At 39.5% G+C, this 13,219-nt stretch overlaps 2 protein-coding genes across 4 annotated transcripts in view; both read right to left on the bottom strand.

The window, feature by feature from the left end:
• LOC149065155 (uncharacterized) overlaps nucleotides 1–13,219 on the bottom strand; it is a 52,382-nt gene that overhangs the window by 30,998 nt on the left and 8,165 nt on the right. The gene's annotated exons all lie outside the window — the stretch shown is intronic.
• On the bottom strand, nucleotides 850–8,158 carry LOC149065156 (uncharacterized). Of its 2 annotated transcripts, none has more exons than XM_089254430.1 (3): nucleotides 7,971–8,158; nucleotides 4,574–4,633; nucleotides 850–4,467 (listed from the first exon to the last, which is right to left on the bottom strand). In XM_089254430.1, exon 3 carries the CDS (start codon nucleotides 2,832–2,834, stop codon nucleotides 1,557–1,559), a length of 1,278 nt encoding a protein of 425 aa, XP_089110556.1. In that variant the 5' UTR covers nucleotides 2,835–4,467; nucleotides 4,574–4,633; nucleotides 7,971–8,158; the 3' UTR covers nucleotides 850–1,556. Both variants share the same exon structure in this region, with proteins under 2 accessions (XP_089110556.1, XP_089110557.1).

Here is a 13,219-nt window from a genome sequence, read left to right as displayed (position 1 = left end):
CCACCCACCAAAAAGCTAAACTTCAAAAGTATAAAGGTTTGCTCCGTACGTTAGCAAAGAGGAAAACACCTCTTTACAAGACGAGAAAGATCCTCATACAAAAAGGTGGTTTCCTTCAAGTTCTTTTACCCGCTGCAATCGGTTTGATTTCAAGTCTGATTGGACATGGAATTCGCTAAAAAAGTTATGGTACTTGTTCCAGAAGATAGAATGAACCGCCATGTTATTAAAGAGCCACAGCTTACGGAACTAGACACTGAAATGGCGAAGATACTGAACAGTAAATTACCGAAGAGGTTAAAATAAAGTTTTATCAACAGATTTTGAACAAGAGGAATACTGCCTTAGGAAACAATTCGCCACTCGACCGTTTTGATGAAGAAGAAGAACCTAAAATACGCGATCTCAGTAAACCGCCGTTAAAGAAAAGTGAAACATCTTATATATTGTTAAATTTACCGAAATCTCACCGTGAAATATCGGGAAAAATTATAAGTCACCTTAAAGATTACCCAAATGTTATCAAATGGTCACCGAGCGGTCAGCTTGTGTATAAAGGGGTGGAGATAGACAATACAAATATTTCCGAACTGTTATCCAGTGTCGTGAGCATTCAAAAAAAAGGAACCTGTTCCGGGTGAGAAAGAGTTTCTTCAAGGTTTATACGAGATAAGTTTACCGCATTATTACATAAGAAATAAAAAATATATGAAAAGATGGCTTGAGTTGTAAAAACCGTACTGGAAATAAAGATTTTCTTCTCTGAATTGTGTCTCCTGTTGTTAAAAACACACACACACACACAAAATCGTTTACAAACATGCACAATAAGCATTTATTTTTCTGTAGGTTACATCAACTTTCTTCTTCTCCGTGGGGATTAATCGCGTGGTGTCCATAAGCTAATGTTGAGACTCCATCATCTAATATATAGCGTTTGTCATCAAGGGGACAAAGACTTACTTTCGTACCATGGTTGTGTGGAGTTGGTGCTTAGTGTTCGTGATTTTTACCATCGTATGTCTGTACCGCACTTGATCGAAAAGCGAAGACTTGTACATCTCATGATGCAGTTGATTGCGGGAAACGGTTTTGCTGACTCCCTTGGCCGTTTTCTTGTTTTCCTTAGCCGTAACAATGCTGTACATTTTTGAACGAAGACCGACAAACGATAGAATGTGGTCACCGGGGCATTCGTCCTTCATCAGCCCGAGCACTGCTTTGTTATGAGGGTTGTAAAGGGTGTGATTTGGAGGGAAATTGGAAGTGTCGAATTCGTCCATGTTGGATTTTATCACGCGGTGTAGATTTTGGGTTTCGATTGCATACGTTAGCGAATCTGTGTCGGTGAAGAGAAGTTGAGCTTTTTCTCCGAACCGTGATTTAACCCACCGATAGTGAAAATCATAAATTTTGATTTTACTCACGTCCAGTACTACAAAATCCACATATACATAGGACGAACTAATTTCAGTTTTATTCTTTTCATTTTTATGGCAACCAATCCATTGTTAAAAATTCTGAAGGCTTCAAAGGCTGGGGATGCAATTAATTTTTTAGCTTTTTTTCTCCTTATGCACAATTTTTACTTTAACATGCTTCCGCTGGTTTTCCATGGTTTTCCCGAATACTGCATTGTTCATCAGTTTGAAGAACGATTTTTCGAAATCGTTCGAAGCTGCTTGACGGCGTTCGGTATTAAAGTCAATGTACGGTTTCAACCACGGTTTTTGATTGAACTCTATAACCCTTTTAATATATTTTATTTTGAGACCGAGGGTGAGGTAGAGTTGGAGGTAGCGATAATGTACTACATAGTTTTCTTTGTCGTATAAGTTGGGAACTAGCTTTGTGCATTCGGACGGTTTCCCCTCCGGGTTAATTTTTCCCCACACGCTCTTCATATGGTTTGAAAACAACTTTTCTGTTATCACCATGTATTCAGGTGCTAGCGGATAATCGTTATGATCATTGTGAAGTTCTTTGGGGTATTCTAGTCCGACTTCCAAGACATAGCCTTTCGGAGAGTCCTCGGGAACGTTTGCGATGTCTATGTTAGATATTTCCTCTGTGCTCAACCATCGGAAACCTGAATATGGTAGGTATTGGGACATAGCGTAACCATATAGGTTATTTGCATCCCAATACACTATTTCTTTGGTCGGTTGATTGGGTTCAAACTGTTCGCTGTATCGGCTGTTAGCCTCAGCGTAACGATGGGTGATCATAGAAACACCTCCTCTAATACCGGATTCAAAAAACAAATGCATGTCTATGTCTGTGAGAAGTTCCAAATTAATATCGGTCATCCTCAGACATGCCGAAAAAGCCAAACCAGGGCCTGTATACATATGCGCAGGGTCAATTTTGTAATAGCTCATGCTAAGGTTCCTGAAACGTTTGAACACGTCTGCTAGTAAAAGCACGTCCGATTTTACGTAAAGGTCATGATAATCACCGAGATGTTGAATGCCGAATTTTTCCCATACGAGTTGTGCATGAGTGTAATCATCCACACTTATTTCGGTTCCAGTTAGACTGCTGAAGAAAGCTTCGCGGGGTGGTAATTCAGTCTCTGAAAATCGAGAGAACGAGTCGATGTACTCGTACGGGTACACCCCTTTCCTCACAAGTAGGTCGGCATCTTCGAAAATGCTGTCAGTCAATCGAAAATCTGAACGGGTAAGATTGCCAACCAACTTATCTAAAGAAGCCGGTAGGAATTGAAATGAGTCTAAGAAACGTAAATCCCCAATCGAGAAAGAAATGTATTTCTCCAAATTATTGGGGATGACTGAGATATCCTGATCTTTGAAGAGCCCTGCCGCCTGCATGACTAGATGACTGTCATACTCTCTCAAATTATGTATTATTACAGGTACATGGTTAGAATATTTCAGCTGTAAATTGCACGCATTATGCAACGCTGCAACGAACTCGCCCGATATGTGGTCATGGTGTCAAACTCTATCACCACCCAACGGTTTCTCACACGTCATACATACAACGGCATCCTGAAATTTTTTCTCGCCTTCTTGGGATATGTTAAGGGGCTTCACGGTGTTAAGAACGTTTTGAATGCTAACGTTCTCCTTCACCAGCATGTGTAGGAATACCTGCACGCAATCTTCTCCTCTATACACCACTGGGGGTTTATAAAGTCTGGTGTCAGGGCCTACTATAATATAACTGAAACCACTTGGTACATGTTTTTCTGTGTGGGTAGTGGATGAGTGTGTTGGGTTCGGAGTACAGCAAGAAATTTTCTCCAAGATACACTCAAAGTCAGCGTAAATCGTGAAAGGAACACGTAGCTGATACTGGTACTGAGTGAATCTAAGCCATTTTTCATCTTCATTAGGCATACATATTCGTTGTAGACCGTGAGGTTTGCAATACTCTTTATGTTCGACCAACAAATTTTCTCTAGAAAACCTGTGTAGACAGTAAGGACAATAGAACCGAGCAGCTTTATGCTTAGTTAGAGGGGATAGCAACCTACTCATGTTTTTTATTAGACTGTAATGACTGGTATTTTTGTTACATATGTATAGCAAGTCAACGTGGTGAAGACGTTGGGTTGCCTCTGTCACCCTCATCGTGAAGATTTCATTATCCGCTAACCCATAGACATTGACAGAAATGTGTGGGTTCTGTTCTTCAAAGCGATTTATTTGGGTTATTTTGACTGGGAGCTCTATCCCACTCATGTTCAACTCATGCTCGAACTGTAGATATTTTGATACTCGTTGCGGATTCTCGTCTTGGGGGTGAAGGGCTGCTAATGCACTCCAAATAAAACATTTATTATCCGTGTTTGAGATGTTTATAATCGCTTTTCTGTTCACGATTGATGGAGGTATGGGTAAGTAAGAAGCTGCTGCTAATGGGTTGTAGGCAGCTATATTCAGGTCTAATTTTAAAACCTTATCAAAGACCCACCCGCTGCCCATTCTTGTAAACTCGTCGAGCGAAGACAGAATTTTTTTGATAGCTGAATCTATCTTATCACCGAGTTCATCCTCAGAATATATGAGTTCCACTCTCGAGCGGAAAAAAGGTTGTATAAATTCAATTTCATTGGATTCTGTTATTCTTGAGAAGAGAACGTTCAGCACAATATAAAATTTAAGCCTTTTTCACACCTACTTCCCGGAGTATGATGTTTTGTATTTCGGCTCGAACCTCGTTAAAGAAAAGAATGGGGTCATATGCGTTATCGGAAGTTGGTTCTATTACTATAACTGTGAAAGTGTCCAACGCATCTTCCTGTTGGTTTGGGGTAGCACCCGCCCCATGAAAGCATTGCCGCTCGTGATTTAGCCTGTTATCGCCTCGGGCAAAGCGTCTGCTGCATTTTCTACAAGTAAAAATTTTTTCTTTTGAGTGGATTCTTGTATGTCGACGCAAATCATGTAGCCTTTTAAACACCTTACCACAAGTCTTGCAAGAGTTCGGTTGCGCATCCTGAAAGCAGAAATGCAACAACGTCTGAGAAATAATAATAAAATTCTCGAATCCTTTCATGTGTTTTAAGTTTTTTCCTCAGTAATCTATAAACTCGATTACTCACCGTCTGTTTCGATGTGCCCGGCGAGTAACCATCTTGTTCATGAGAGTTCGATTGCGCATCCTGAAAGCAGAAATGCAACAACGTCTGAGAAATAATAATACAAACAGATAAAATACCTGACGAAGTGGGTACAAAAAAAATCTATTCAATTTTATCTAAAATAATACACTATTCATATAAATAAAAATAGTTGTCTTATGGAAAAACAAAATACATAAACATCAGGTGCCCATAAGATTAAATGGTAACATCAAACACTATAATGAAAGAAACGGTCATGGTTGACGATATGGGAGAAAGACATTAATTTTATCGTTATGTGATTTTTATCTCATTCTTATGTCAGACATATCATTGACTATCCATACTGAAGTTGCATTGTGCAGACTTGGTTAATTATTATCTGTTTAATATTCATAAAAATGTGGAATTTTGATTTATGGTTTTTAAGTTTTTTTCTTCCGTCAGAAAAAAATATTTCTGACCTGTTCTCAATTAATGTAGCTCTTAAGTTGTTCACATCTCTCATATAGCACATCGATTTGGGTCACTGAGTATATAAGCGACTTTGAAGTAATTTTCACAAGAATACTATCCTAGGGAAACACTGGAGTTCATTCTCCAAGATCAGATCTTGGTTTACCAGAAAATGCCGGTCCTTTTTATAAAACTTTTACTTCGTTTCTCAACCCATTAACAACTGTTGGTATGGAAATTTGCCATTCGAAATTTTAATTCTTTCCTTTGTCAATAAATGGCGGAAGTGGTATCCTCATTATTTATGTTACTCTCCGTTAATGAGTAAATACGAATTTTGAAAATATGTCTAATAGATTTGATTAAACGAGTAGAAAAATCTAACGCCAACAAACGTAGTGGTCAATCCGGAAAAGTTTTGCGCTTCATAAAATACTAGCTGTAATACCCGACGTTGCCCGGGTTTTCTTCAATGAAGCTTTTTGGATCACGTGATATCTCCCTCTTTCTCTGAGGGACATGCAAACCGTGTCTAAGTTAACCAATATGACGACTCGTGAAATAAACAAATCTAGATTTAAAGAAACGTAGAAATGTATATTTTTTTTCCTTTTTTAACCGACTGGCGGTTCGAGGTGTTGGCACAAAACCACTTAAAAAATGCTTGGTCTCCAGGATTAAAATAGCTTTGAAAACGTTCTGGCTATTTTTCCTTCCCCCCGTACGCACAGCAGGACAGCGAGGAGTTTTTGTGAGATTTGATTCTCTTTGTACTGCCCCGATCGTTACAGAGATGTCTACAATTTTCGCGGAACAACATACCCTCATTGTACTGCGGTTGATAACGTACAGCGTGAGATTTCGCTTCTAAAAAAGAAGAAAAAAGAATTTTTCTCTTACATTCAAATACAATAGAATTAAGAATGTCTAAATAAGCTCAGAACGAGTCTGTTTTGAAATCTAGGTGAATATTTGTAAAGGAAAAAAGAAAATAGAGCATCTCTTCTCTTTTTCTAAATAACCTGGATTTACACATAAATTTGAATTATATACATACAATGCTATAAGCCGCAAAGGATAATTGACTTTCCGAGTTGACCACACACATGTGGCGACAGCGATTCTCGCTCTATACCGTGGGGAGCCCAATGGCTTTGGGAGTGTTTGTGCGCAGAAATGAGAGAGGCGTGTGCTGAACCATCATTGTCATATTTCAACAAAGACGTTGAGGGGGAGAAGGAAAATCGGTTTTTTACGCTCAGAACCTTTTAGAAACGGATTTTATGAGTCGTGTTTTCACGTGCAGAACCTTTTCGACGCAGACATTTTTACACGTATATCTACGTGCAGATCCATCGGTCGGTTAAAGGGCGCTAGGTATTTCGATTCCCCTTTTTGAACTTCAAGTTATCCATCTGCCTATTTCAGCGTCCACAAATGCTTATTTAAAGCTGTGGAATTTCTTCGATGCACTTTATGGGTCCATAATTAATTTTAAAACAACCTAAACTATGACTTTATGCAGTTGAATATTAACGGAGACATTAATTTTCATGCTTGGGAAGATATAAATGAAAAGTTGAAATCAATGTTATTGCATGAATATCCAACTCAAAAAATAGCCCCGACTAATTACTTCGTATTTGATTTTTTTTCTGGGCTTCGTATCTCTAAACGAACTCAATATTTCAAAACTTGAGAATTCAATACAATTTTTTAAATTATTGATGTGGTGGAAAACCCCACTAAATTTCTGCATTTCTACAGTAAATTCGGCAATTTTAACACTGATTTCTATGAGGATCACCCTTTTCCTGACCCTCAAAGCGATGCTGATGATGATTATAACGTCTATTCGAAAAGCCTCATTACTGGGAGTATTGAAAATGTAGCAAACCATTATAAGGCATAAACTATTGCATAAACTATTACACATACACTGACAGCGCTAAAGAAGTGACAAACCATTATAAAGGCATATCTGAAACGTATTGTTAGGGAACCACGGTAACCAAAGTAAACGTTCTGAAAGTGATTGTTGAGACCCAAAAACCATTTTGTTGCCCGACAGTTTTTCACCCATTTGCCCAGGTCTGACAAAAGTAGCCTATTGTTTAAGTCGGGTCCCATTTGGTACACATGCAAAATTTGGCGACGATCGATCTAAAATTGTAGATTTGCATAGAGAATATACACATACAAAATCAATTTTATATATAATGATATCCCCCCCCCCAATACTTGAGATCTCATGTGACCAAAGTATGATTATTTTGAACAGTGGCGTCGGTGCCGGGGGTGCTGTGGGTGCTCGAGCACCCACGGAAGTTTGTAGAACGGGTTCGAGCACCCACAGAATTGATTCAAAAATCGAAATTTCCTACATGAATCTCAAGACGGGCACCCACAGGTTCGAAACACTTCCGACGCCCCTGATTTTGAATCAAACTAGTCCCCTCCCCATTATAAAACCCTTTTTTCGGTGTTGATAAATATTCATTATCCAATAAAATATAAGAGAATTTATACTCAGTTGGATACATAATATAGTAACCGTCAATGCTTTGCAATGTTCTAGAAACTTGGGAATTCATTGTCGATTAAAATATTTTGATTTAAATGCACAATGGCAGAATTTCATAAATTCTACGAAAAATGTTTTTCTTCCTATTATTTGAACTCTGATTTGTGAAAGTTAAAATGTTACTGGGTTGGATATAATGTTTAGAGTTCAACCAGTCTTCCATATGGGTAACGTGTAATCCAGTATTAGAGAAAAATCCCTGTAGTTGAACCGGAAAATTTAAACATTTCAAAATTAAGTTTTTCTTCAAACCCAAACATAATATATACTAATAAGTAATACTAATTAGAATTAATTGTAAAATAAATTTGAAGTAATAATATCAAAAGTACTTACAGTAACTTTCTGCTTTTTCGGAGACGACGGTGTATCGAAGAAGTCTGGTTGCACTTCGCTAAAATGTTCTTCGATTTCGTAGAAGTCGCACAACGCGTTCAGTTCGTCAAGAGGTATGCCAAAGTCCAGAAAATCTTCGTTAAGATCCGACATCTTTCAAGTGAGGAGAGTTCATCAAGCGGATGGGGTTTTTATTCACCTACGGTGGGGGAGGGGGGGGGGAACAAAGTTGATGGGGCTATTTCCCTCATAGCATCCAACAGGGTAGGGGATCTTTACGTGAATAGAGGTCCTTCACGCGTAAAATAAAGTTTTCAAAATCTAACTTGTTTAACAAGTTCGGATGAACATTCAAATCCCTAGCAATACTCTTCATGTTAATCTTAGCGAACGCCCGATTAAAATATCGCACGAGTCGTATGTCAAAAGATTGGCTTTAACAATCATGAGAACTCTGACCCGGGGCATCAAGATCACATCCATCACACTGGAAGATGTCGTTGATACATTCCTCGAGCATGTCACTGAGTTTTTCGGCATATGTAATTTCAGGATCCGCGGTCTCTGAAAATGATCCGTTTTTCTTCATGCAATCCTGCATGAAGTCGATGCACTTCACACGTCTTAAATACGACGAGCACTTCGCTGCCGGATCAGCTAACTTCATGAAACAATCGCGGTAAAATGTTATAAAGTTCTTAGCCGTATTGAATGTACCGTCTTCTTTTTTGTAAATCGGTTGAAACAACACATTTTCTCCGTCTGACTTCACCAACAGATCTTCGCATACCACAAAAAAGAATACTTTTCGGGGTTCATTCGACATCATCTCCCGTAAAGTCTTAAATACGTAGGGCGTCATCGATATCCCTTTCTTTGTAGGGATAAGGGATCCATCTCCGCCAGATTCAAACATTCGTAAGTGAACTTTTAAAGTATTTTTGAAGATGACTACCGATAGGTGTACGCCATCACATACGGGAAACATGCTCACTTCGTTGGGTGCTATTTTCGGACGTTTGATCGAGTTGGTCTCATCTTCCTTCTGAGCACGTTTTACGGCGTTCATAGTATCCTTGCTGGATGTTGTTTCCATGGCAGATAACTGAAAATATAATGAAAAATATTTTATCGTCTATCTATAATTATTTAAAACGAAAAGAAAACAGAACATAAGAAACATTAAATTTTTACTTACACGATAGTTCGTGAAGACGTGGAATTACTTCAGGAGCAGCAGATGAAGCAACTGAAAGTGAGGGTAGCACCTGTATAAATAGGTAGTTGGCGTTATCCGCTTGCGGAAGAAAATGCGGTGATTTAATATGAGAATACTAGTGCTTTAGCAGGTGTTCGGACCGAAAGTAAAAGTTCCTTTTTTTCAGCGGTGAAAGTTTTCTTGGAAAAAATATATATGCTATATTTCCACAGGTTAACAGGTGGTCAATATCGAAAGTAAAAGTAGGTCGAGCAAGGTGCACCTTCTTGAGAACGTCCCCCGGGTTAACAGGTGCATAACGATCTTCTCCGAAAGTGAAAGTAGGGAACAGGTGCGATTTTCTTGAGAACATCATATTGGTTATTCTTTTATAACGGATCAATTATAATTTTCGTATGAAAAAAAAAAATCCTGTAGAATATATTCCCGAAGTTCAAGGACCCTATGAATAATCCCCCCCCCCAAGAAGCACCTGACGCGCATGAGTACATCGAACGTATTTTGCGCCTTTTTCCGGTCCTAGCCTTGACTGTACTAAGTCCTTTGTTCCAGAACCCTCCCCCCCCCCTTTTCCCACTACTGATGGGAGATATATTCTCTTTTAATGAAAAAAGAAAAATGTTTTTCGATATGATAACATGTATATCGAAGCAAATCTCGGACGTTTTTTGTTTTCACATTAAACTGCATTAATCCAACCAGTGGGAAAAAAATTTACGGAGACATTTCTTCCCGGGTCGGACCCATGCATTAAGTCGGCCTTGCAGCACATGCCACCATTGAATCACGAAGAATTTGCACGATTTTTTTCAATTTTTCATGCCGATTCATCGTTCCATACTCACTATACTATCAACAGCCTACCAGCCTGGTTTAGTTGGAATCATCATTGGCACCGGTACCGGAACTTCGGCGCTAATTCTTCATAACGGCCACTCGAAATATGTGATGTCATCAATTCCGAGTATTGCTCTATGGGCATTACCACAAAGTATGGACATGGTGGTAAACGAGATGCTATCCAGTAGTAATGTTGTGATAGCGTCTAATACAAGACTGGTTTTTATGGATGGCTGAGACTCTTGAAGGAACCGGTAGTGCATTTGTGGTCTTGCGGCAGGATGACTTTCGTGAAGAAGCTTGGAAGTAACAGCTTGCAACTGAAAGCAGTGTCTTTCAGGCTGAGGTACATGCAATTTTACATGCGGTTCAATGAACTCAATCCGAGCAGCATCCAGTGCTCATATTTTCAGACAGTGCATAAAGTCTGTGCGCAATAAAAAAAAATCCATGTTCAACAATGTCAGAGAGATCCACTGCATCCTCAGTGGAAATCCAAGAATACGGCTGGCCTGGCTGAAGGCGCACTCTGGTTTACCTGGCAATGAAGAAGCTGATCAACTTGCTAAGGCCACTAACCTTCAAACTCCAGCTGAACATTTATAGCTGAGGAGTTTGCCCATCGATTATTGCAGAAGTATCTACTGAAGACGTGGCAATCTAGTGGGGATTCTAATGTGGCGAAAGACTCCTACAAAATTCAACGACGGGTCCAGTGTCATCATGTTTGGCCCAGAGAAAAGCTAATAGTATCACAGAGCACGGCCCATTTCCGATCTATTAAGATAGGCTTAAGTTCTCAACTCATTATGCCTTTAATTGTGGAACTTCTAGATCCCTCTGGCACTATGCAACGCAGTGTCCAAAAACGGCCCAGTTCCACTTCGGTAAGATGTCAGAGCCTCATACCTTAGCCCGGAAGGTAAGAACCCTTGGTAGTCCTATGAACTTCCGCTGCCTAATAGGTCTTGTCAGGTTCCTGGAGCAGAACTTGCATCAGCTGCACGACAAGACAAGGAGAAGCAAGCAAACCGAGAGGAGACACCTACCCCACGTATGTGCCCTCAAAGCAGTGCAGCAGTTAGGTGAGAGTTTTTCAACTTGCGGCCTCGATGACGGCGACCTGCAATAAACGATTGCTCATCACAGCAGTGACAACTTGATGTGACCATTGAGAAGAACCTATGACTGCTGAAGACCCAATGACAACAATCAAACTGATATGAGGAAGCCAGACAATATAATACTTGGATGGCCGTGATTAGCTAATTCACAATCATTCGAAATTTTATATCCCAAGGTTATCGAAGATCATTTGATTAATTGAAGATTACTGAATTCTTCTGGGATGAACGCCATCACTTTATAATCATGTTTCTAATTTTGAGTACCCATTCGCGTAGATTGTTTGTATTTCATTTATGTGTTATATGATTCATATTGATGATTGCTGATGTTCCAAGATGGTCATATCAATTTATTTTGTTGCGGTCTGAGGCAGCTATGTTTCATTGTAACTTAATAAAACTTTCCGGATACACCAATCCTTCGAGAACACTTCGATATCTGCCTGGTATGGTAGGTAGGATGTGTCCGGTCTTCAAAGATCAAGGGCATTACCACAAATTGTCCCTTTATGTGCTCTAGAAATCACGATATTCTTTGTAGTTGTTTAATGTTATGACGTTCGTGTGGTGAATAACCTACCTTCTTATTGTTCATCCACTCATTGTTCACCAAAATGTTGGATCTTACTTTGTGAAACCGACTTCTCTATATGGGCAATATAAATTAATTGGGTTGAATTTAGGTTAGTCGCAGAAATTAATTCCCAGTGCTAAGGTTTAGTTTGCATTCCTGTCAGTTGGTTGTCAGTTGAATCAAATGTGTTAGGTTTGTTGACTGATGGGGGACACAGATAAGAAAACCGTATTAGATGCCAATTTAGAGAATTTCTTGTTGAAGGTGTCCTGATGTGTTGTTTGAACTCTTTCACCGGAAACCAGAATGAATTTTGTTTAATGCTAAGGGAGAATGGTGAAGCACAGTGAAAGCCCATGCGTTGAGATGCTTGTGGGAAAAATAGAAACCAGGAAAAAAATTTGGGTCCGTTTTCTGGACCCTTCACAAAATACAAATGAATGAAACCATAAATTTGGCATTTATTTCCTAATTTATATTTCACTTCCCCACTGTCGGGTTCGTTTTCAATGACTGATTGCCACAATCATAAGCACTCTCTGCTACTTTTATATATAATACTAGGTTTAATCATAATTTTTTACAATAAACATTATACTATTTGCACGTCCTCCTCGCTTACAGCGAGCCTTTGAAATTACCTCCTGAGTCCACAGGAGCCGCTCTCTAACTACCGAAAACACACTAAGCTTCTTTTCTCTTCTTCGGCGAGAGCCCTTCTTCCCCTACCCACGCTTTCTAATCCCATCATGCCTCTTCCCGATGGGGGAAAACCTTACATTACCCCCTTCCTAAGCGTGAAATATGCATAACATATTTTACAAGACAATCTGATTACATACATTGATACGGATAATAGAAGCTAGGATATGATCTAATAACACGATACTGATAGCAATAAATATTTACATAATTTGCTATAAAACGCAAGTAAACACACAGTTCACGCAGTTCATTCTGCTCGTAAACGTGATATCACGTCTGCGCTTACATTGTCTGTCCCTGGCGTGCCCGCTTCCAGGTGCCGTGATGATGGTCAGCCAGTTTGTTTTTGTTCTGCCCCTGCTAACGGCGTAATTGGAGCTCTGTCTGAGATTTCATTCTTTCCTCTCAACTGACAAGCTTCACATGCACATACAAAATTTCTCTGTATCCTTGACGATCCCCTCCCAATAAAATGAGTACCGGATTCTGTCATTTGTTTCTTAGCACTCTTGTGTCCCTCAAAAGAAGTTTTATGAGCCCTTCCAAGGAAAAAAAACTTTTTTTCTTTTGGTAAAACCAATCCCCATTTTCTCTTTGTGGAAGAGCAAACATTCCTCCTTACCCTCCCATTCGGCAACCAGTGGGTCGGTTCGTTATATCCTTCTTGTTCACAGCTGCGAACTTTTGGGCTTTCACTTCCCCTTTGAGTAAGCTGATAATTTGTGGATGCAATATGGCCTCCTCACTTATGTGGGGTGTAATAGCGCACAAGGTAGCTCTGTGG

Source organism: Pholcus phalangioides, unplaced genomic scaffold (genome assembly GCF_987345545.1).
Source record: "Pholcus phalangioides strain wild (caught in Gottingen) unplaced genomic scaffold, Ppha-v1.0 ptg000041l_1, whole genome shotgun sequence".
In the NCBI taxonomy this organism is placed as follows: domain Eukaryota; kingdom Metazoa; phylum Arthropoda; class Arachnida; order Araneae; family Pholcidae; genus Pholcus; species Pholcus phalangioides.
The sequence above is the reverse complement of the archived record's forward strand: the minus strand, read 5'-3'. Positions and strand labels throughout refer to the sequence as shown.

Coding starts and splice junctions, on each gene's coding strand:
- LOC149065156 (XM_089254430.1), bottom strand. CDS start 2,834: ATGCAGGCGGCAGGGCTCTTCAAAGATCAGGATATCTCAGTCATCCCC.